This window comes from Dermacentor silvarum, chromosome 6 (genome assembly GCF_013339745.2).
Source record: "Dermacentor silvarum isolate Dsil-2018 chromosome 6, BIME_Dsil_1.4, whole genome shotgun sequence".
NCBI classification, from domain to species: Eukaryota; Metazoa; Arthropoda; class Arachnida; order Ixodida; family Ixodidae; genus Dermacentor; species Dermacentor silvarum.
This window is the reverse complement of record NC_051159.1, coordinates 117140053-117164958: the sequence shown is the minus strand read 5'-3', so window position 1 is coordinate 117164958 and position 24906 is coordinate 117140053. Positions and strand designations below refer to the sequence as shown.

Here is a 24906-nt window from a genome sequence, read left to right as displayed (position 1 = left end):
AAGCACGTGGGTGATTTTGCATTTCGCCTCCATCGAAATGCGGCCGCCGGGGCCGGGATTCGATCCCGCGACGTCGTGCTCAGCAGCGCAACGCCTTAGCTGACTGAGCCACCCCGGCGGGTCATTCTGGGTATGAAGTAGGGTGAACGTGTAACTGTAAAGAAGGGGTTTACTCATATTGTCATCCGCTTTCGAAAAATTTGACACTAAATTGATCTAGACCTCTGCATCATCCCAGACGGCCGAAAGCAACCTTGAAGTCTGTTTCTAAATAACTGAGATTGTGAAAAAACGCCGTATGCGGCTACAACATGGCAATGTACTACACGTATTTCCATCTTATTCTCTGCGTTGTTTAAGCAATGAAATTCACCTTACACCACAGCAAACATGAGGAGATGATGGAGATAATTATCTTTTTCACGCTCGTGGAGACGCCGCTTTTGGCATCTAACAGTGGTATTTACATTTTAACAAATATTTTTAATTGATAACATGACAGCAGACAATAAAAAACCGCCTCGAAGAGCGATTATGTCACATAGTTGTGTTCGGGCCTTAGGAGGATATAAACGATTTATTTATACCTGCGAAGGCGTAGTGTTTATAGTATTCAATTTCGCAGCATTATTTTGCGCTTGTTATGTCACATGTATAGTTATCCAGCTGCGCACTGCACTATTCCCTAAAATAAGCGGGATAGTTGCGTAAAGTGCCGCGCGTGCTTGTAGCCCAGAGCAAGAGTCTGAGCCGTTATATAAATAAAAGCTATGCACGTGAAGAATACATGGGAAACATTAGGACGTATCTGCGCATGAAGTTAACAGCTAAAAAAGAAAACCAAACATGTAATTCGTATGCTCACATACCATCTACTTGGAGCATACAATTCGTATGCGGACATTCCTTGATGTCTTACTCCGACTTTAGACGATTGAAAAATCAATGTTGCTAACATGCATCCTGACCATCTTAATTTGCGTAGACTATGATATTCGTCGATGCCTTGCGTCTAATATCAATAGCGCAAACACATTCGCGTAGTCGATGTATTTGCTTGCATCAGCCTCGTTGCTTTTCCTCTGTATTACAGAAAAGGCCGGTTCTGAAGCAGTCTACAAGAAACCATCTTTCATCTTTGCGGCCCAGAAAGCGGTCACAAACGTTGGGAAAGTACCTGTCCTTCATGTCAAAGTTGCGACGAACGACCAGGTACATTGGATTTGCTTATTATTAGGTTGCGTTTTTATACCACGCAGTAAAAAAAAATTATGCACCAGGTGCTAGCGGCACCAAGTGCCTATTTATATCAGAGGCTCCGGCAACAGTCACCAACGCCGCACGCATTTTGAGCGAACGCGGGCAAAACGCCGACGGCGTCGACAACAGTTCTGCGTGTTGCCGGTGCTGCTGCATGTCTAAGTTTATACAGCTGATAAAGCTATTATTATTACTTCGTATAGCTCTCTACAAATTTGCTATCGCAATTGATGCTTCGCCTTTCAGGTGAAACTGCGACTTTTTCTATAGCATTGTGCCATACGAAGTATTATTATGATCATTTCCTTTATTTATTTTAGCTAAATTTTGCTGACCGCAAAAGGATGGTGACGTTTACTCTTTTGGGAAGCATCAACGGGATCCCTAGTATCCAACTGGACTCAGCCGTCGTACTTCTACAGCAGGCCATCAGCAGGAAATCATTGAAGGTGTTTCACGAAAAGGTAATCTGCAGTCCACTGAAAAGTTACTTTTGTTTTCTTCACTGCCGAACTAACTTTATCATTTGTGAGTAGGTTTTTGTGTATGTTACGCAAAGAGTCCCTTGAGAGAGCTCCCGCTCTAGAAAACATTGACACAGCCGGCGCACATTTGTGCTTCTGCATGCATGTTTATTTGGTGCACGCAGCGCGGAGCCGCCGGGTTGTCCCTATTTTCAGCAACGCAAACTGCAGAGAACACTTACTCGGCGTGCGTGGCTTACGTTTGTCATTAGGTAGGCCGTATAATTTCCGCTTGCATTAAGCGTGTTGTTTGCTCCACAGCAGCTCTCTCTAGTTCATAGTTGGCACCTAACTCGAGGTTAAAATTGCCTACATCTTGCAACTTGTAGATTTCCAGAGCGTATGAGCAAACACGTTCGTCGGTAGTCTGGCATTTTGTTTACCATTTTGTATAGCGTTTTAAACGCCCTGGAGGAAGCACTAATGGTAGATGTTAATCAAAAGAGTCTTACCAACAATTCTTTCTTCCCTTCTTTTTTTTCCAGGAATTCTACGTAGTGGAGCAATTGTCTTTGTTCTGAAGCAACGCAAATCCTTCCGAACTAGGTTTCAAGAATACCCGCGAGTTAAAATTCTCCGAAACATCACCGACGTTTGAAAATAACGTCTGATGTATTTTAGTTTTATGCTTAACCTTTTCAAACTCTGGCATCGTAGTGTATTTTCTATGTAAAGCACTTTTCTGTTGTCGTTTTACTCCTCAAGTAAGTGTTTGCCGGGGCCACAGCCTACGACAATAAAGAGATCTGCGCAAACATCCTCAAACACTCGGGCAGTTTAAACAAGTTGTTTAACTGTCTGCCGCTAACGCCTCTCTTGATTAATTTTAGTAGTCTAGATTATGATGGTGTGCCTGTACTGAAATTGTGCATACCTTTTTAGCTCAGAAACATATTTCGCTGTAATTTTGTCAAACTGATCAGCGGCTACTTCAGGACCAAAATGTATAGTTTAAACGACGTGTTATTTTATACATCCTCATCGTCGCCACCGTCGTCGTCATGGTCGTCCTGTATTATGCCAACTGCCGGACGAAGGCACTCTCCCGGCGATGCACAATAGGCGGTGTCTCAAACATGGTGTCTATATATGACGTATTTCCGGCTCTGAAATCACTCCCGGCAGATGCAGTCAGCAAAGGCGTAGTATTTGAGATTGTTCTCTATTGCTCGGAGGAAGCCGTCGCGGGGACCAGGATTTGGACACCCCCTATTACCTCTTTCTTGCGTCAACTAACTCCATCCAAGGCCTTTTTGGTTTGGAACGGGGCTAAAATTACATGTTTGGCTTGCATCCTCAATTATGCGAGAAGAAGTGAAGGAATATTATGTGCGATGTCATTAGTGGAATTTCAAACACAGCAGCCTCAAGTACCACCAAAGCCAGACAATACGACGGGGAGGGGCTGCTGCAGTCATTTTTCAGCGTGCTCATGCAAGCACGTCATCTAATAGTAGCGCGGTCTTCTCTATTTAAATCAAACGGTTGTGTGCGGACGCACATAAGGGGGAAGACTTTGCTGTCAACTATTGCAGCATCTACATACTAATTAGGGGACATGTGACCCGTACGAAAAATAGTTAATTATATTTGAACGTTTAAAATGTTGGCCGAACATTGGCCTCATTTATTGAGCTACTTGGGTAGTTGATTACTTGCATTGAATTACATTTTCTTAGAGTTGCTTATTGGTCCATGAATTCTACGAGTGCCGACGCCGGCGGTAGTTTAGTTATTGTTTCAGTCGTTAAGCGCTGCTTACATTGTGTCAACACTGTTGCAACCAAACAAGTTTCAAACGGAGATGCAACATTGAACACCTGACCTTTTCCACTGCAACCGATGCTGCCACTGAAGAACTTATATTACTCGACATCAATGTCGAGGCGCAAGCGCTTTCAACGGTGAGCGCCAGAAGCTATGCCAGAATGGAGGTCAGTAAGACGCTTTTGCGATATTTTTTTTTAAACCGACCCTGCGAAATATATCAAAAGTGGCTGAGCGAGAGCACCCCGACGTGGCATCGTGACGCATTGTGAATGGCGGAACACGGAGATATCGCGCAAACCAATTTAATAAGTATTTCATGGTGTGAGTGTTGTTACAATGAAATATTACTGTCATAAATACACTAAACAACAATTCTTGATAATTACGGGCCAACGGCCCAGAACGCCAAAAAACAAAACAAAACACAATGAGCAGCTTGCTACAGACGCCAACAAATAGAACTGAAGCGGTCAGACGTGAACTCCTCAAAATTTTATATTTTGCCTTCGGCCACGTGATTAAAGATGCAGGAAAATATATTTCTGTCAATGCATGCACTGTAAAACCACTGGACTACAAGCAAATCTATCGCGTTCGAGTCGATGGTGGTCTACAGAACACGGATGCCCACGCATGCACGTACGCACACACAAAAGGAACTAAATTTGTTGTCTTTTATTTTACTCCAGCAGAAAATAAAAACGGTTATAACCCCAATACACCTCTCTCTCGCTCTAAACGATGAAATTATTGAACGTGTATCGTCCTCAAGGAATTTAGGCGGTAATATTGATGCATCTGCTTTAATTGGCAGGCCGCTTTAATTGGCAGACCGCTTACAGCACCACTGCATGGGTGCTCTCCTCTTCGAACACATGACCGCGCCACCATTGAGCCCCTTCTGGTTTCGCCTTCCCAATAGCGAACGACGGGCTCAGTAAATGCCAAAAAGCGCTGTTTCCGCTTTCCGGATGAATTATTCTTCTCCGGTGATGCAGCGTTATCAGTCGAAAGCGCCAACCGAACGTTAGCGCCGATGATAATCCACACATGGCTTTACTTTTGCGCGATGGCGTTGAACAAATACAAGTAGGCACGTGTGCATCCGGTAACTAAGCAAAACCAGATTGCGCGTACTTCCGTTTCTGCTGTTTTCTCGTAACTGCAGATAGTTATCACGACCTCAGTATACTGTGTAATCCGTCGTGACGGCGGCTATGTGCGAGCACTCGGTCCATAATGTCGTCTCCAACGTCATTAAAAACGCGTTTGCTGTTCTCACTGCCTCTCGCAACGATTGGTTCTTCTGAACACGCAAGAGGCCGATAGTTCCCCAGCGACGTATAAGCAGCAATAAAAGTGAAAGATATTGTCACAGTATGTAATGTGGAAAGAAGAGGACATGGTTGGTGCCCTGAGAAATGACGAAGAATATTCTGGTTTTTTGCTTCTCGGCGCAGCCATTAAAACCCATCTGTAAATACTAGTACGCTTCTTCCTTCCCGTAACATTATTGGTGGAGGTGCTGGGTAGACGCGTGAACTGCTGAACTATGCGACGGATATATTATACATGAAGCTATGCTATTACTATATTAGCATATCGGCCACCTAACTAGTCATTCGAATAAAAAAAAAGGTTATAATGAATTCAAGTTCTGCTCCCAAAGTGCTTACGACGAAACTGCAGTCGGTTAAGGGTGTTTAGTTAAGCGTTACGCGCACAGAACAAACTGCTCTCAAGATTTGCTGTCAAGCTATCACGGTATACCAGTTCCTCTTGCGACATATGTAATTTGATGTGAGGTGCTTCGACTACTAACGCCTTGTACTGATCCTTTTGTTTAAACAGAATACAACTTTTGGCGAACTAAGGCGTGCTTTATTTTCGTTCAGTATATATCTACATGGTCTCTTTGTTACTTTTAGTACGTGTCTCAATAAACCTGTATTCCTTCTTGAAAACTAACCCTATACTCGAAATCTCTTGCAATACCCTCATGAGCACGTGCAGAGGAATCGCACTTCATTAGAAATAAGGGGTGAGGAAGAGAGAACTCTCGAAGATGGAGCTCAATGGGCACGCACAATTGCTTCCTCAAAGCAGGCCTCAAAAGTGCTGCTGCACGTTCTGCAGGTTACCGGACTGAGTGACCGTATGTATAAAGCAGAGAACTGTTACTACGTTGGCGATATGAAATGCTGACTTTCTTTTCCTCTCATAATCTTTCCCTGACTTTCTCCTTCCCCCAGTGCAAGGTAGCCAACCAGGTTCAGTCCTGGTAAGCTTCCCTGCATTTCATTTATACTTTTCTTCTCTCTCCCTCTCTCTCATATCAGCAACCGGCACCGTCATTGCTTATTGAGCACACGTTTGTGTAAAACTTTCAGAAAATTGGTTGAACAAAAGCTAAGTAAAACGTGAACAGGTACTTCTACAATTGATCAATTTTTGTAGTTCTAATGTACACGGGCAGTCGATTACATTCTCGGCTAACATAGTCGTAAGCATGGTGTGTTAATTTTTACCTTTAAGCATATGCGGTCGGCCACAAAAGTTCTCGGGACGCTGGTTTGGCCGCAAATGTGAATTTCTGCTCGGTTCAGTCACGGTGCTTCTAACCTCAGTTTTCTGCTGTGTCTACTAATAACGTGACCTGCCTAATTCTAATGGCAGGCCCTCTCATGCTACAACCTTTTGAGCCTCCTCCTGAAAATGTAACATATTTGGTCTATGTATTGCCAATGCATTCATGCTAATAAACTTGAAACTTGAAACCACCAATTTAATGGATCACTCATGTAGGTCGCCGAAGCTACTACGCACACAAACTTTGAGCAAGAGGCTATGTGGCCAGGCGTAACAGAAATATTGCGCATTCGCAAATCTCGTGATCCATAAACTTTTGTGGCAGACCGCACATCACTGTTGCTTGCCTCGCCAGCGAACACGCCATCATTGAATACGTATACCGTTTAAGACGCGAGGACGTCGCTGCGGGCCAAGACGGGACGGGCCTTTGTTGTTCCAGCGCTGAAAAGCAAACACTTTGATTTCGTGCATGGCAGACCTGTAATTTGCTTTTATCAAAGGTTTCATCAATATGCAGCACGTTACTTAATTATTCTGCGAAGTTATGTTTCTTGCGAGGATACGTTCTGTTTACTTGTTAAGCAATCTGACAGGTGACACTTGGGCGCCATTTTCAGCACGTCACCATCAACAGTGGTGCTCGCTTTACTATTCAAGATGGCGGAACCGTGTTTTATAACGACGATTATATTGCACTCTGGTCCTGTGTTATGGACCGAAGGAGAGAGTAAGAAGAGAGCCTTCTCCCTTATCGAGTCTAATCGCTTTCATAGTGATTCTGAATGTCAAGCTTCTTGGGTGACCTCCGACGCACTTGTTTTCTCCCTCCGACTTAAGTTTGACGTCAGTGATTATAGCTTGCGTGGTAATTAAAACTAGTTGAAATCACGTAAAGGTCGCGTTCAGCTTTCACACATTCCATTGTAATTTCATTTTCTAGGGACTTTGATCCACATTGCTTAATTCTTTTTTCTTCCAGGTGAAATTAGAACATTTCTGCCTTTATTCAAACTTAAAGCCTTTCATTTATTTTGTCTCCTGTTCCATTACCTTAAACATTAGCTGCTTTTCGATCGCCCGAAGGGTAGCTAAACACTGAAAGCAGAATAGCATGTTTGTGCAACGACCTGCACAAACAGAACTTCACGCATCAGAGTCCGCATTTTTTTCTTTTTGTCGCTTCTCCAGCCGCACAATGAAGAAATCAGAAGCCATCGGAGATAAAGATGTTCGTACAATGGCCTGGTGTTCTCGCGTTAACAAAGGCCGCGATGAAGCAACCGTTCTCTTATTCTTATCGCTCTTATCGACGCCTCGATAGGGTGCCAGCGCCATCGGGGAAACACGAGACGTGTCAAATTGTCCACGAGGCGGAGAGAAACGCTGTGACGCCCCAGTGCTGTCGGGCGAAACGTGTACTATATGTACCATCTGTTCATTTGACCGATATGCAACACGTCAAGATGACGTCCCCGTCTCTTATTACCGCGCTTTTAGGGGCTGGCTTATTTTTATTTTCCTCCGTACGGGCCCAACAGCAACTTGGTGAGTACCTCTTGCACCGAGAGAGCGTCGCGGCGTTACATGCGTGCCGGCATGATTGGATCCATACCATCTCTCGGAGAGGCGTGGCCAACATCACAGAAAAAGAAATCTGGAGGTATTGTAGGTCGTCCATAAATGATAATGGATCGCCCAGCATTTGAAGAAAGGATAAGAAAGTCAACAACTGTGCAGTTTTCAAAGCGTTTTCTTTATTGACAGATTTATATTGCAATTTATAATTTATAGCCCCTGCGATCTCGATCAATGCGTGGCCTCTGGTTAGCCTATACACACTCAATCTCATTCCACGTACGTTTTACTAAGTAAGTAGAGAATTTTTACGAATATATTCCACTCAGCGAAACCTAAAGGGCGAAATATTATGACGGTTTTCTGACTGTGAAATGTGCAAAACGAAATTAAGAGTGGTACGTAGTACTGTAAAGAAACTCAACCCAAGGAAAAGTCGACGCTCAAGGACATTCGTTCCGGATAGGTGGCACTTCATCACGGTGTAAGAACATTTAGGTGTTGACACTGCGCGCGCGCGAGCGTCCAGATTATGTTCGGAAGCGCGCGGGCGCACCGAGTAGCTCTGCTGCGTGCCGATAGGATGGCGCTGCGGTCAGCGGTCCCAGCTTAGCGGCGCCGGCGGCTTGACATTGCTCTGCCTCCTCTAAATTTTCCTTCATAGTGGAGCGAGTAAAACTCAAAGTGCGAAAAAAATCGTTATTTCACATTAAAGTGATAAGTGTACCAGGCTTAATGCTTCGCTAATATGAAGGTTCCTTGTGCAGTTCGTGAATGACGTGAACACGGATCAATCGGGCAGCACTCAAAGCCCACTGAAGTTACCCTCGCGCGCACAATTTGTTTCGTCTGGTCTAGCCGTTCATCCAAGCATAAAAAAAAATCAAAGTGTTAGCCCACGGGCTACCCCTCGATCAGAAGAAAATAGTTACTGCACCAGAAAATGTATTTTATGCTTATCGCTGCTTCCATTCACACTTAGAAAACCGTTCAATCATCGTTGCGCGAATTCAATGTGGCCGCGATATAAATTAAGAAATGAAATGGCGCAAGCTTGTGATATGCAATGCACTAGAGCAAAGTGGCTGTTCATGGCTAGAACTTAAGATGAGAATGCACATCAGCTATGTAAGAACTCTTTCAAATGGAAATTTATTAGGCGGGACGAAGGCAGGCGTCTATCTTGGATTAGAGCATCACTACCACAGTTTACTGATGAAAACCTGACCAAATGCCTTTTTTATTCCAATTCCACTTAACATAGACCGTGTATATTATTCATTGAGCTTTCGTCCATTGAGGACTGAGTGACTCTTGGAAGATCTAAAAAAAAGAGGTGACTTTCTTTTTTCTTAAATTGCATATGAGAATGTGCCAATGTAAGCGTGTTTGACAGTGCATGCTTTAGCCTGTCCACACTTACACCTACCACACAATAATCCCATAGACCTTTTTTTTTTTACATAGACACAATACGAAAAAACTTGTGCAAGAAGCTGCTCGATAATTTTAATAGGGGATAACCATCCCAGAAGCTTGCGGTCTCATACAATCCCACAATGGAAAATGTTACATAAAGACATGCAAGCGTGTAATATACACCGCACGCGCATTGTAAAAAAAATTCAGTAGCCAGGATGGAACAAATGTGAAAATCAGGCACAGAAAACAGCAGTATTTTACATGGGTGCACAAAGATTTAAAAATATGCAAATGTCACGTAGCTGGACAGAACCATAGTAATGTTGTTGCCGTCCCTTGGAGATACTGAATTATTTTTTACATTCTGCCTAATTAGATAATTAGTCTTATTTATTGATCTTCTCAAATATTATGATTAGATTAAAAGTGTTAATGAGAAAATTGAAGAGCAACATGAAAGCCTCCCGATAAAGCTTTCTATTGCTCAATACGCGCTACGTAGAAGTGTTTTTCCAAGCATGAAAGAAGCTCACGAATACACGCAAAGTGCCTCGAGCGGCCACTCGCGCGGCAATATTGCTGTATTCGCGGGTTTCGTTCACGCTCGGAAAACACTTATGTATCACGTATTGAGCAACAGAAAGCTATACTGGGAGTTTTCCATGCTGCTGTACAATTCTCTCGTTCACACTTTTTATCCAATTATAGCATTAAAAAGATGATTAGTCATTTATGAAAATAATTATGTAATTAAGCGGAATACAAAAAAAATAATCTCAGTATCTCCAAGCGACGGCAGACAACATTACCTTGGATCTGTCCAGCTACATTACATTTACATATTTTTAAATCTTGGTGCATGATAGTAAACCACCCAGTATATATCTTGTACATGTCGCAAAATTTGCACAAACTGCTGTGGCACACAGGAGGTTCTCTCTTCCCCAGCGGCTTTCGAGGTTTACTTGACCGTGTGAGGTTCTTTGGAAAGTTCGGAAATAAGGTGGGAATCCTTTTATCGAGCGCTCCGCGTAACATGCCGTCGATATCGTATCCTCTGAAAAATGGTTGGTGCAGACATGGTCGGTAGGCATTAGAGTTCGGTCTGCCCTCAGATTTGCACGGCGCCACTGCTCTAGACGACCGCTATCGGACGGCGCTTTGAATAAAGGCACACGCTCCGCACAAGTCAGGTATCCAGAATTGCAGTTCGGAAAGAAGCACTTTCTAGCCATTTCCAACGCCCCTCAGAAGGCCGCTGCCGCCTTTGTCAAGGGCCCGTGGCGACAATACCCAAGCACAAGCTCATGAGACGCACGCGAACAACAATCGTGCCTTCAAAACAGCGCGGCCGCACATGCAAGCCGGAAGACGAAGCAGCGGCAGCACGCGCCTTGCTGCCGAGGCTGGGACTGCATTCCGCAGCGCCCTCTACGACAGCGCCGAACCAGCTGTAACCAAGCCGCACATAATCTGGACGCGAGCGGGCGGCGCTTTCGCGTGCGTTGTGGGGAGAGTCGCAGCACCTCTCTTGCTTATTCTTACACCGTGCACTTCACATATATGTAATCATGAGGAGCCAATAAACAATCACACCAAGGACAACATAGGGGAACTTACTTGTGCGTACTAATTGAATCAAAGAAATGATAAATTAATGGAAATGAAAATGAAAATGAGTGAAAAAAGCAACTGTCCGCAGGTGGGTAATGATCCCATATCTTCGCATTACGCGGGCGATGCTCTTACCATTGAGCTACCGCGGTGCCGTTTTCCCATCCACTTTCGGGGGTATTTATGTTTTACAACTAGACAACTAACAGATCACAATTTCTTCTCTAGCAATCAGCATGGTTTCCTTCGTGTCGTTCCTGTGAAACTCAACTATTCGAATTTATAACTGATTTCCACGAAGCCGTTCATGGTGGACTAAAAATTGATGCTATATATATAGACATTGCAAAAAAGCATTTGACAAAGTTCCGCACATTCGTTTATTAATGAAGCTAATGAACCTTAATATAAACAGTAGGATTATAAATTGAATAACTAATTTTTTTAATCAACCGAAGTAAATCAATCTACGTGAACGGGTACTCATCTTCACTTTCGCATGTAAAATCCGGTGTTCCACAGGGTTCGGTCCTGGGTCCAATATTGTTTCTGATCTACGTTAGCGACATAGGAAACACTTTATCTTCTACTATCAGGTTATTCACTGACGACTGTATTATCTATAGACGAATTAGTAACGCCGAAGACGAGAACTCATTACAGGTAGACCTCGATTAACTCGCATTTTGGTGTTGCCAGTGGCAAATGGAAATTAACATGTCTAAAACTAAGGCCATGATGTTCACGAGAGCACATAACCCGGAATTGAGCTACTACACAATTCATGGAATTCCTGTTGAGAAAGTATCCACATTTAAATATCTCGGAGTCCATTTATTATCTGATTTATCTTGGAACGAGCACATTAATACCATAACCAGTAAGGTATCCAAAACACTCGGCTTCATTAAACGTAACTCATAGTTTGCGAACTCTGCTACTAAGTTATTAGCACACACTACGCCTGTTCGTTCAAAGGTAGAGAACGCATCCATTACTTGGAATGCGCATCAAACCTATCTGATCGACCACCTCGAAGCAATACGAAATAAATCAGCAAGATATATCACAACGAAATACTCGCGCAGCTACAGTGTTACGGATATAAAGGAATCACTTTCATTGCCATCTCTTCAAAACCACCGATTAATAACGTTGTTATCACATTTTCACGTGCTTTATCATAGTAAATCCCTGTTCCGCGAATCTCACATCAATGCAGCTCATAGTATTTTTCAGCGTTTTGATCACCCATTTAAAGTGCAACCCTTTTTTATTCGCACTAATCTGTATCCTCAATCACCATTACTTTTGGCAATATATCATTGGCATAAACTCCCGAGGGACATTGTACCTGCCATTAACCTTGATGTTTTTGTTAACCAGTTGAAGATTTTCTTAAATGTGTGATTATTTCTGTGTTGAGTACTTACTTGCGTATGTTATTCTTCCTGTATATAATAGAGTCACTGTATCTTGCCCATGTTTTTTTTTACACGTTTGTAATTGTAACTGCCCCCCCCCCCCCTATGTTGTGCTCAAATGGGCCTTTAGGGTATATGAGTAAATAAATAAAATAAAGAAACTAACCCTGGGAGTGTTAGCCAGCGCTACAACTCACAAACAATTGTAGAAATGTTGCTCCAAGTAACCGTTTTATGTTCGGAATGAACAACGCAGCATGTTCAATAAACAAAGAAATGTTCCACGACTTCGATTTGTTCACGCCTAATCGAAGCTGCTATCTCGTCTTACGAGGCAGCGGAGACATAGCTTAGATTCATTGTTAAGGGCAACAGAGACCGTAAACCAAACTCACACTGGATAAAGAGTGACCTACAATTGAGATGCAGATCGAAGGTTTATTATAAGCTGTTATACCTGCCGCTGAAGAAAATGTAAAGGAATAGTCACATCCAAAGCCACATTGGCGAAGCAGTAGTCAAAATTTTCTCCCTTGAATAGAAGCAGAGAGAGGTGAGAAAAAAATCTAACAATCGTTCCTACGCCATCGCAGAAAGAGTTTGCAGCGTAGAGATCGCGTAACAGTTGCGTAATGGTAAAAAACTTGTGCTGGCATACAACTCGTTTTGTTGGAGCATACTTCTCGCCTTGCGAAATTGGCAGAGCGGCCTCTGCTGCACCCCAAATCGTTAGTCGGAACCGCGGCATCCTTATGTGTGTGTGTGTGTGTGTGTGTGTGTGTGTGTGTGTGTGTGCGTGTGTGTGTGTGTGTCATAACAAGTGCTGTATTCCCACATTCACATTAAACTACGGTATCAAAAATTGGAGGACGCTTAAGCTTCGCCTTTAACAGTAGAACGCGATAGCGTTATCGGGACCTGTTCGCATCGCATCGTTCGCATACGGGAAGTAGGCTTCAGTCACTGCAACACTGAACGTGGGAAAGCCAGCTTCCAAAGACCAAGCTTACACCGATCCCCTTATAGTCGGCTTCACCTTTAAACTGAAATGCATTGCTGGAAAGACATTTTTCCAGGGGCCATGTAAGTGGTCTCATAATAAAATCTGAAGGCCCTAGCACATTGTTTATTATTTTAGTATTGTTTTTATTTATTATGGTTTTTGTTTATTTTATTATTGTTATTATTGCCCCGACACGCGCAAGTCTGGTAGAAATGCTGGAAAAGGGGTTTGTGTTTTGAGTTCCCTCGTAGCAGAATTAGGTTTTCTCGTACATTCCAATTACAACCCGACGCCGATTGGTAAACAATCCGACGGAGAATCCGACGCCGAATGGTAAACTCGTACTCTACCATTTTTTCTGACGGATTTCGCTGTGAGAAATTCCATTTTTGTTCACCAAAACCTTCCACCACGTGGATGGCCTGCGCGGTCGCTGTGGTAGGATGATTTTCCCCGCCACCCGCGATCACACGCCGGTTGCCGACGCCGCATTTTCTGCGACACGGGGCCATAAACGCTGTCGCCTTAATACAAGCTTTGTAGTCGGCGGTGGCACTTTTCTTCCTGAGTGTTCAAATTACAGCTAACAATGCGTTATTTAGCATCTGGGGCGACCATAACTCGCTGACAGCAAATGTGTTCAATCCATTAGTTGTTTGATACGATCGAGAAACAAGGTATCAGATGCTGACACAGGGCTTATCGTATCCTGCTTAGAGCACTTAAACCTCCTTTCCGTTTTCAACCATCGTAGTTGTGTTTCCTTAAGAATATCACGGAGTCCCTGTTTATGCAGTAGATTTTGTGGTGGTGTTGGCTTAATATGTCGATAGAATCACCTGTTTGCAAAAATGAACCCTACAAAATGTTTAAACCTACTCTCGTCTTCTGTCATTAGTGATCGCCGCATTGTTTGGAAATTTACCAGAAGTACTGAACGGTGTTAGTTAGGTAAGGTAACCATTCGCATAACTTCCGAGGTAAATTTTATATTTGTCATTCTGAGTAGGGTACAAATGAGCATGGCCTCTAGTAAAAGGGTTGTGATGCTCTGAAAAAGATTAATCGGCTCATGTAAGCGGCGATTCTATTCATAAAGCACCCCCTTTCTGGGCACTACTTAGACCACTATTATTTGCGTGTTCATAACAGTGCCGATATATGGAGTGATCATTTTGAAGTTTCCCTGAATCTTTAGAAATCGCCTGTGGCAGATAGCATAATCCTTGTGCTTGAGCTGGATTATTTGATGACGCGGACATTACTAGCACCGTCGCCTAAAACGTTTCCCAAGAGTTGGGAACGTAGTACTGCTTGACCTGTCGAGACTACACCCTCAATAGTTGCAGTCGTGAGTGCGTGTGTGTGTCTGTGTGTGTGCCTGTTTGCGTGCAAGTAGCAGGCGCGTGTGTATGCGAAAAATTTGTTTGATTCGCGCAGGCCAATCCCCCCCAGTTTTACAATGGTTCATTTCGGGCACTCGGCGAGATCATCAGGATGAGGCCGAGCGAGGACTCCGCCGTCAAAGAAATAATGTTCTTCGAGGAACTCTACGACAGCACGAATCTCAGAGCGGCACTCAGAATTCACTCAGCTAACAAAACGTTCACCTACTTTCAAGACATTGAAACCAGACAGACCTTTCTTCATACGTCATCAGGTAAGAATATGTCGATCTTTTTTTCTTCGAGAGTCGACTAATTGTGGCAATTCGTATGATGGGTTTACTTCCTCGACGCCCAAGATGCGTTTTTCTTAGCAAGGATTTAATAGTCTCGGTTTATCGGCATGTCTTAGAGTCTACGACAGCGCGTGTCAGCTGGAATCGCAAGTGTTTTCTTCAGCGACTGGTTGTATAATGTCTCCCGTCGGAGGCGGAGGAGTCTAGTTTGTTTTCCCGCTGTTGTATCACCGCAGGCCTTTCCTTGTCTTTTTCCTTGTCCGAGTGCTCTGTTTTGACACGCATTATAATGAGTGTGTCGCCTGACCTGGGTCCTGTTTTAAGGAGCACAGAGCAGTTATCGTGAGATTAGATCCAACCGAAACCGAATGAATTTCGTTGCTATCTTTCCAAAAGTTTATATTGGTTTGGTCATCCCCTTTCGCAGGAAACATTTAAGAAACCACATGTGTGATGTTAGTAAAGCATGTTAATTCAAGCTTTCCTACAAAGGGACTATGTGGCTCAGAATCAACTAAAAACTGCGTTCCTACCACAAACATTGCTGTATTCATTAGAAAACATTGGGCTCAGATTTTAGATTCAGTGGATAACTGTAAAACGTTCTCTCATGAGTAATTACATATAAAAGCAAAGAAGTGCGGCATTAAATGTTCTCCTACACTGAAGGTACTCTGAAAGCATTTTTGAATGTGGCTGTACATGTGTATGATTATGGTGGTTATATCGCGATAGTCAGGGATAAATGGCATTGAGGCGCATGCTTCACCCCACAAACGGAGATTGGCACATGTGTAATGCATTTTCTAAACGCTTATTTGCCATTGTGTAACGCAGTGATGGGAAGCTTTATGCAGGGGCGTAGCCAGGGGAGGGCGGGCTGATGGGGCTTCAGCCCCCCGAAATTTTTTCGTGCTGTCTTGAACCACCGGCGCCGGGAATCATTCTTGATTTTATTTACAATGTCTTTTTCATGCATGCTCGAAAAGACATTTCGGAACGAACGTTGCGAACTCGGGCTGGATTTCGTGACAACGCCCATGTACCTGGAGTCACATAACGCAAGGAGCCCCATCCGAGCACAAAGTTTCGAGGGCTTTTCGATAGCGAGCGGGCGCGTCGCGGCATCTCGCAGTGGTCGCGGAATCTACGGAGCGCATGGATTTCAATTCCGAAACTTTATGGGTAAAAAGCTCTCATAAACTCTTGACTCGAAAGGTGCGCTGACATTTCCAAAGGCATGCTTTAGATTTTCAAAATTCTGGAACTTTATGGGTTTAATTTTTCTTTAAACTTGGGCCAACATGCGCGCACTGGAGAGCCCTCTTGTTAAAGCCATTCCAGAAATGGAAGCACGCGCTCGCAATCTTCCACACACGAAAATACTAAATATCAGCGTGACTGTCAGCTTGTAGCTGATAATTTTCTCCAAACATTTCCAGGAAGCGCGCCCATTGTGATCGATCAGCTGGATCAAGGCATGCAAAGTAAAATAAGAGAAAACAGTAGAAAGTTAACGGCCCATAATTGAGACAGTTCTTTTTTGGGGGGCGACAAGGTCTGGCTCTCCGTGGCTATAGCGACAGTGGTCCTATGGATTTAAGCAAAGCCCCCGCTGAAAATACTGGTATTTTCAGAGCGCTTCTTCGCATACCAGCTGATTGTGGTGATACATATCTGAAGAACCATTTGGAAAGTTGCCCCAGGAATTCCTCGTATTACAGATGCCCAGATGTACAAAACCAAAATATAGAAATTTATTGTGGTGAAATTATCACAGAAAGGCTAGATGCAAAAATAAACACTGCAGGCTGCTTCTCCGTACTTGCGGACTCGTTAAGCTTTTCATCTCACACTGAACGCCTTGCTATGCGTGGTCGGCGCTCTCTAGGTTCTGTTTGCCGGCTCTCATGCGAATTCTTCAAATCTCCCACTCCTATATTTGATAGACATAGCAGCTATATGTCTTCTGTTACGATGCACCCAGATCGACCATGCTCGGAACTTGTGCAAACGCATGCATGGTGATCGGCGTGCCGAACGCTCTCACTCGTCAACATGAATCGACGTGTTATTCGCGAGGGTCCGAGACAAAACCTGTCGTCCAGCCATCAACGTTGCTCCCCCGCTGAGGACATTCACACGGCTCCGTTCGCCTATCATTTATGCTAACCTTTGGATTGCCCTAGCCTGCATTAGGGGAGAAGTAAGGGAGAAAGTGCCCGGATGGTGGCGGGTATAAGAAGGCCAGCCAGCAGCCACGTGAAGAACACTTTTGCTTTGCCCTGGCGTGCAGGTTACATGCACGCTGAACTTTTATTGCGATAGCAATTATATGGACACTCAAAAGCAGATTTCTGCCGTCGGCGTCGCCGTCGCCGTCGCCGTGAGGTTCCGTATGACGTCAATGGAGATGAAATCGTCGCCGCGCGCCGCCGAACGCTGTATGTGCGAGAGAAAGGGCGCGAGGGACGCGCGCTTTCACGGGGAGTGAACGCACGGCGGAGAACAAACGCGCGTTCTGCGCTGTGCTCCCTTAAGGGCTGCAGAAGTAGGCGTCTCTTTCCTCCTCTACAATCACCATATATGTAGAGAGAGAGAGTAAACTTTAATGGGGAAAGGCAAAAAAACAAGAAAAATGTGGGTGGAGCCCCTAGTCCAGGGCCCCACTGGCTTGAGCGGCTCGCTGGGCTTGGTCCAGGAGAGCCAGCTGACTGTCCTGTTCCTCGTCCGCAAGCCATGCCTCCCACTGCCTTAGAAAGTGTTGTTTAGTAAATTTGTGTGTGTTCGCTTGTGGAGGTCTTCTCGCGCATATGAGTGTGATGTGTGGCAATGTAGGCTTTTCGCCACACCACGGACATTTGTCTGCGTACGCTTCGCCATGTATTTGTCTTAGCTTGTGTAGATTAGGATAAGTGTTCGTTTGGAGTCGGCGCCAGTCCATCGCTTGCCGTCTGGTCAATTTTGGATGGGGCCTGCCGAACTCCCGTCTTTCCTCTCTTTGTTGTTCCAAGATATCTCTCGCAGTCGTTGGAAAGTCCCTACGTGGCTGGTCCGCCGCTCGGATATTTAGTACTCGAGCTAATCGGTCCACCCTCGTATTTCCCTCCATGCCTTCGTGTGCCGGGCACCACGTGAGGCTGTGAAAATTACATAGCTTATTGCCTATGATCCTAATCACCGCCCGGGGTACCGCCCCTGACAGGAAGAGGCGACACGCCGCCTGTGAGTCGGTGATGACAGCCGCGGATGTCCCTCTGCATTCAGCGTCCTTCAAAGCTAAAGCTACCGCGGTCGCCTCAGCGGTTGCCGTACATGCGGTTTTTACTGATGCCCCTACTACCCGTTCCTGACACGTGGCGACTGCGATGTGTATGCCACATCCAGAGTAACTTGCGTCCGTGTAGTAGACGTCCGGCTTGCCTTCGAAACTCCTTCGCAATGCTCGCACCCGAGCCTCTCGCCTTCCCCCGTGGTACTTCGGGCTCATATTTTTTGGGATTGGTGCTACGCATATACGTGCCCGAATTTCCCTATCGAGAAGTGATGTATCGTCTGTGCTATAAAACGGTCGAGGTGCATACCCCAGTCTGTTTAGAACAGTTCTCCCTTGTTTGGTTTTGCCTAACCTCTCTCTCTGAGACAAGAAAACGGCCGCTGCGTGTTCTTCGAAGGTGTTGTACACCCCTAGCTTCTCCATTCGTTCCGTGCTGGTGCTCTGAGGGAGCCCAAGGGCACCCTTATATGCTCGTCGTATTATAATGTCCAACTGTTTAATCTCTTGTGCGGTGGTGTTTAAGTACGGGATGCTATACGTGACTCGACTGATGACAAAAGCGTGCACTAGTCTAATTGTCTCGTCCTCCGAAAAGCCTTCTCTACTGCGCGTGACCCTGCGGATCATTTTCGCCACATTCATCACCGTGCCCTTTAGCAACCGTATCGCATGCTCCGCGTTGGCTTTCGGTTGAATCCATATCCCCAGAATATTTAGGGTTTGCACTTCGCGGACTTCCTGTCCGTTCCATATATGTAGAGTAAACGTACCTTCTTCCGACGCGCGAAAGGCTGTGGGGGAGGGGGGGGGGGGGAGGGGCAGGGAAGGGAGGCGACGATTAGCTGCGGCACCAAGTGCCTATTTATAGCAGAGGCTCCGGCAACAGTCACCAACGCCGCACGCATTTTGAGCGAACGCGGGCAAAACGCCGGCGGCGTCGACAACAGTTCTGCGTGTTGCCGGTGCTGCTGCATGTCCAAGTTTATACAGCTGATAAAGCTGCTATCATTACTCCCTATAGCTCTCTTCAAATTTGCTATCGCAATTGATGCTTCGCCTTTCAGGTGAAACTGCGACAACTTTTTTTCTTGTACGTTACGTGGTTACGAGTGAGCACACCGCTCACTCGTAACCATGTGTTAAACTCTGTTACTTGTTTTTACGTCGCCTCGTCTTTCTTGCCAGGACCCTCTCCGATGGTCAGCCTGGCTCGAGCTCCAAGCAGACGCTGTTAAAAGGTGCCCCCGAACCTCGGCCCGTAACACTTCCCCAACTCGAATACGCATCAATAGTGCGGAATGAAACTTCCAAATCCCACAGTCATAGACCATAAAACGTTCAGCCGTGGTTGTTTAGTGGCTATGATGTTGGACTGCAAAGCACGAGGTGGTGGCATCAAATCTCGGCCACGGGGGGCCGCATTTCGGTGGGGGCGAAATGCGAAAACATCCGTGCATTTAGATTGAGGTGCACGTTAAAGAACCCCAGGTGGTCCAAATAATTGCGGAGTCCCCCACTACGGCGTGCGTCATAATCAGATCATGGTTTTTGCACGTAAAACCCTTCATTAAATTTTTTTCAGAACACATTTCATAGCAATTTACCACCATCGTTCTGGCACTGGCATTGATTAATCTTTCTGCAAGAAGTTCAAGATCAGCCACGTTACTACATCGACAGGGTCTGAACTTGCCGCCCTCCGTAGCGCAGTGCTTTATGTGCACGAACAATCACCAAATAATTGGGCTATATTCTGTCACTCAAAGGCAGCCCTACAGTCACTTTTATCAGCTCTGCGCCGCAGCCCACATGAACAATTGGTAGCAGAGATACGAGTACGCTACCATCAAGCGGTGGTCAGAGGCCACGACATTGTATTTCAGTGGCTACCTGGGCACTGCAACATCAATGGCAATGAATGTGCCGACAAAGCTGCCCGTGAAGCACATGACGAATATGAAAGAATCCCAATACCATTGTCAAGAACATATGCAGCGCGGCACCTCAGCAGTCTTGCCCATACTATAACTCTAAGAAAATTGCATACACCAGAGTTTACCAACTGGCGCCTATATGCCATAAAACCACAGATGCAATTACGACTTTTACCCGGTTTTAAACGACATGAAGAAACCTTACTGTGCCGCCTGCGATTAGGAGTTTATTTTACGAACTCCTATTCATTCCTAATTGGAATGGCGGACAGTGCCAACTGCAGCACATGTGGTGTTGAGGAAACCACCAGACATCTCTTATGTGACTGCCCTAGATACGAAGAAGAGAGGACGGCCCTTCGGACTGCTTTGGGGCACTTAGACGACAGGCCTTTTACGGAGGAGAAGATCTTGGGCCCGTGGCCTCGAGCGTCTTCTATGTAAAGGGCTACAAAGGCGCTGCTGCGCTTTTTGAAGTGCACAAGCCTGTATGACCACCTGTGACGTAACTTAGCGATGAACGCTTGACTGTAAATGTACAAGGTGTGAACTGTGAACTTCTCTCTTCCCTCTCCTCTTTCAATCCCTTCTACCCCTTCCCCAGTGCAGGGTAGCCTACCGGGCTCAGCCTGGTTAACCTCCCTGCCTTTCCCTTATGACTTTTCTCTATCTCATGATTAATCTTGTAAGGCTTGCACTTTACCCTCACTACTATCCCTTACCTGCCGACATATACGCGCAGACCTTCTGTATTTGTATAAGCTCCTTGACAGAAACCTGTATGGGGTTGAGCTGCCAAATTATGTCGCACTTCCGATTTCACAGAAGGTCACAAGGGAGCACCAATCATTCTTCATTCCTACTTGTCGCAGGAAACATTCACCTGTGTACAGAATTCAAAATGTGTACAATACCAATTTCGCTCATCTTTATATTTGCCATCAGTCGCTTTCATCATTCTGGTCACAACTTCGTATTATCGTGCGCTATAGGTTTCCTCAGTATAGGTAGGTGCTCTCTTTCGCCGTGTGATTTAGTACGTTTTTAGTTTGCCCGGCGATATGTCTATTGTGTGAGCTGCTTTTTTTCTGTTTTTCTTTTTTTCTCTTACATTTTATGTTCTTGGTGCATTGCATTTACAAGTATTTTACATCAATCGTTTCCCCTTTCTTTGTTCACGCTCCCTTGCTCACTAATCTTCAGCTCGTTTTCGGTTTACGTTACCTTCGTCGATAGATAGCAGCTTGTTTTAGCAGCTTTCTATGTCCTTTGTTGTGTGCAAATATTACGCCCAGGTGTCTCTTCCTGGGCACGTAAGCTGGATAGATAAATTTATTTTTGTTGACTTTCGCACATTGTTCGTGTTTTTTTCTGCCTTTCTGTCGTGGTTTCACCTTGGCTTTGGTTGATTGTAAACTGTTGCTTTTCACAATTGTCACTTTCTATTTCATATTTTGCCCTGTATTTCTAGTTGTACTTTTTTTAGCGCGCCCCAGTACTCGGACTTTAGGGCTGCTCCTGGGCACGTTTAATGATTGATTGATTCATTGTCACCTGCTGTGACTTTTTTTTTCAGTCCACAATGCAACATGCGACTTAATTGGGACGAAGCCGAAAGGCGATATCTTCGGTCCGCTGGTGACAAAAGATGGATGGCACTACTTCTACCTCAGGGATCTGCTAACGTCAAAACAGTGGGACACGACACCCGATGAAGCTCACTATCCAGCCCGCAACATGTACTGCGACGTGTGGGCCATAAACGCCGAGCACTCCGGCAAGCCTCTCGTCATCGCCATGGCAGTAAACTGTAAGATGTCTATGTGGAGATCAGGTTCTCTTCCCGGTGCAATCGCGCTACACCTTTAGAAAAACGGGTGTGCTGGAAATCCCTTTCTGTGAACGCATATGCTTGGCCCATTATTTACTCCATTTTCGAGAACCTTAGTTTCCCCCGTTCAAGTGCTAGTCTTACACTGATAAATAAAACGCTGAATCTTTTGGCCCTTGATTTGCGACACCATGCTTCCCCGTTCATGTACATTTAATTTTTTTTTTCGAAAGTTCGCCCAACGGCATAAACTATTAAATATAGAAATGTCGGCCGGTTTTGGCGATGAACATTAATAGTGCTCGATGGTTGCTTCCATAGAGCCATGAATCATAGTCCGGTGGTCGCGTAGGATGAAGACCCACTCTTTGCAGGTAGCGCCGTCGTACCTGGTTTAGACCAGGGCATGTCCACAACAGGTGTTTGATTGTAGCCGCGGACGCTCGAGCTGGGAAATATGGACAGGTATCCGCAAATGGTCCACGGAGGTGTTGTGGCCAGGCATAGGTGACCGATGGGGTATGTGCCACCCCCATACGGAGTCTCCGCAACACCACCTCCTCCTATCGTGTAAGGCCGCCTGGGAGGTTTGAACCACACGGTGAAATTAAATCTTGTGTGTTGCGGCGGAGAATCTCTTTGCGGTGGAAGAAATCACCGTCGAGGTCACTTGGGAAAGGTGCTTCCACAGCTAGTGGCAGCTCACTGTGGGTGGCGCTGTTAGCTTGTATGTGAGCAGAAATAGTGTCCCATGGAATCCACTGTATCCGAATCTGACCGGGCATCTGTGCAGTCATTCGGTGTATTTCGTCTGCGACAGGGTGGGGCTTGTATACCTTCCGAATCTCCTTTATGGCCGAGGTGGAGTCAGTGCGTATTATTATAACCGGTTCTGGCGACGTGGAAGCAGCTGTCCCCAAGTTTGTTGTGTCTCGTATGGCCAAAAGCTCAGCACTGACCTGTAATATGCAAATGAGAAACTCTAACAGGCAGACTTTATTGCTGGTAAATAAGTTACGAATATTACCACTATCTTTTCGACGACAAATAGCTCCCCATTTCCGCCGGAAACATACCGTAAGGAGTACCGAGTCACCGTACCCTGATAACGTCCTTTTTCTCACATTTTGTTTCCAGCGACAATCTTTATTTAATATAGTCCTCCTAGATGTGATCATATTAAGTGGAGGATCACTGTCTTAAAGCGTATTAGGAAAAAAAGATATATATATCAATGATGTAAAGAACACTTGTACTAATGACCGAGGAACTATATAATGTGGACGATTGCACATAGAAGTGTCCGCACGGGCTATGTAGTAAATGCACATAATATGCGTGAACAGCCGCACCCTTCCCCGCACCAGACACACACCATTGTATTGAGAGTTCACTTGAACCCATGTCCTGAATGATAAGGTTGGTCATGTTGACGTTGTAGGCGGTCGGGGCATCCCAGTGCTCTCAGTAAGAAATCCCGCACGAGGTTTCTCCTTGCATAAATTTTCATGTATGCATATAAACTATAATTAATGCATACATATCAACAGGGATATATTCACGTTTAGATTAAAAAATTTAGCTTAAAGAATATGAAGGAAGCCCAACAAACTTTGTCGCTATGCATTTCTATTACGGTTTATCATAATTATAGTCATATATGCAGGCGTTATCTGTACATTAACTCTGAACAAGCACGGAGGCTTTTTAATTAAGATAGCGTATGTTAGCAATGCTCCTATCCACGGCTGCAACGACAGTTTCACAGATACTTAACTACTTTTAAGTCGTATCGTCCTATGTTGAAATATGCTTTTTTTAAAGAAGTTATGTACATTCGTATGCCAATTAGTTCGTTGCGTACAACGCCTGAACTTCAAACAATAATTTCTGTAAACGCTTGTCGAGTATATAGTGTGCAGTTGCTCCTATTGTACCACCCTATTATTGATGACCACTCAACAACTACAAACAAGCGCTGCCCCCAAAGCTGTACTGCCAGCGCCTCCTCTATTTTTTCAATGCTATTTGAGCTCTTCCTTTCCTCTCCTCTCCCGCTAGGTCACGTGGCCCCTTTGTAGAGAAGTCTGACAACGACGGCACAGGGTCCGCATAAACAGCTTCGCTGTAAAAATAGAGCAGTCGCTGGTACTGACCTTGCTTTTGCCTCTCCCTCTTTACAACCACAATCTCTCTATCTCTCACCTCTGAAAGAGAGCCGAGTTAGATGGATTCCGCTCACAGCTTAATCACATTGCCCTGTTAATGTGAAAGCTTGGCTAACCGGGAAATAAAAAGTTGGCGTTGCAAGTTTAAGTCTTTTGGCTCAGCACTAATAACAGCATCCCTCATAAAATTTGCGAGGACATTCAGGTTCGCACCTAAAACCAATGACACGAAGACACATCTCTACACACATAACTTTCGCATTCTTGGGTGGTCATCGACTATAGTGGTATTGTCTCTTCTGTGTGCAGCGCTATTTTCATGTCGTAATTTGCCGGAATGAATCGTCTCTAAACAGTGAGGGAGCGCAATTACACGGCCGCTGGATAAAAAAAATCGGGGTAGCTTGCACTATAGTTGCGCAAGACCACGGTGTAAGATATATATGGTGTTTTCCAATTCTGGCCAGCATCGGAGACTGTCTACGTAGACAGCTAAGGGAACAGCCGAGACAGCTTCGATGCCTTGTAATGGAAGGAGTTGCGAAGCGTCTGGATAACGTATGAAAGACGTGTCTGCGACGAGACGCCACCTCGCGGCAGCAAGAAAAAGGCGAGAAAAGCACACATTATTTCTGTATTTGAAGTCCTTGCGCCTGCGCACCTATGACAAACACGATGTGACTTATATTAAGCGTGCATGAAAGCATATCTATGTTTTCTTGTGCGCAGACGACCTTCCTGTCGGCTTTCCAAGCATCCTGCTCAGCGCCATCTTGTTTGGACAGGAAAGTAGCCTGCATCGTTTCTGACTTCAATGCTGTCTTCGCGAAC

The 24906-nt window shown here is 45.0% G+C and overlaps 2 protein-coding genes across 7 annotated transcripts in view; both read left to right on the top strand.

Annotated features, from left to right (window-relative positions):
• LOC119456850 (uncharacterized) overlaps window positions 1-3510 on the top strand; it is a 191821-nt gene extending 188311 nt beyond the window's left edge. For 3 of the 4 annotated variants that reach the window (XM_049669422.1, XM_049669420.1, XM_049669421.1), the window contains 3 exons: window positions 1094-1212; window positions 1581-1724; window positions 2270-3510. In XM_049669422.1, coding sequence (XP_049525379.1) covers window positions 1094-1212; window positions 1581-1724; window positions 2270-2305 — 299 coding nt within the window. In that variant the 3' untranslated portion in view covers window positions 2306-3510. The remainder of the gene's footprint in view (window positions 1-1093; window positions 1213-1580; window positions 1725-2269) is intronic. The other variant, XM_049669423.1, reaches the window with a different exon arrangement.
• Window positions 3511-14630: 11120 nt separating this feature from the next.
• LOC119456849 (uncharacterized) overlaps window positions 14631-24906 on the top strand; it is a 56244-nt gene continuing 45968 nt past the window's right edge. For 2 of the 3 annotated variants that reach the window (XM_049669418.1, XM_049669416.1), the window contains exons 1-2: window positions 14631-14844; window positions 21653-21886. The gene's annotated coding sequence lies outside the window, so the exon portion shown is untranslated. The remainder of the gene's footprint in view (window positions 14845-21652; window positions 21887-24906) is intronic. The other variant, XM_049669417.1, reaches the window with a different exon arrangement.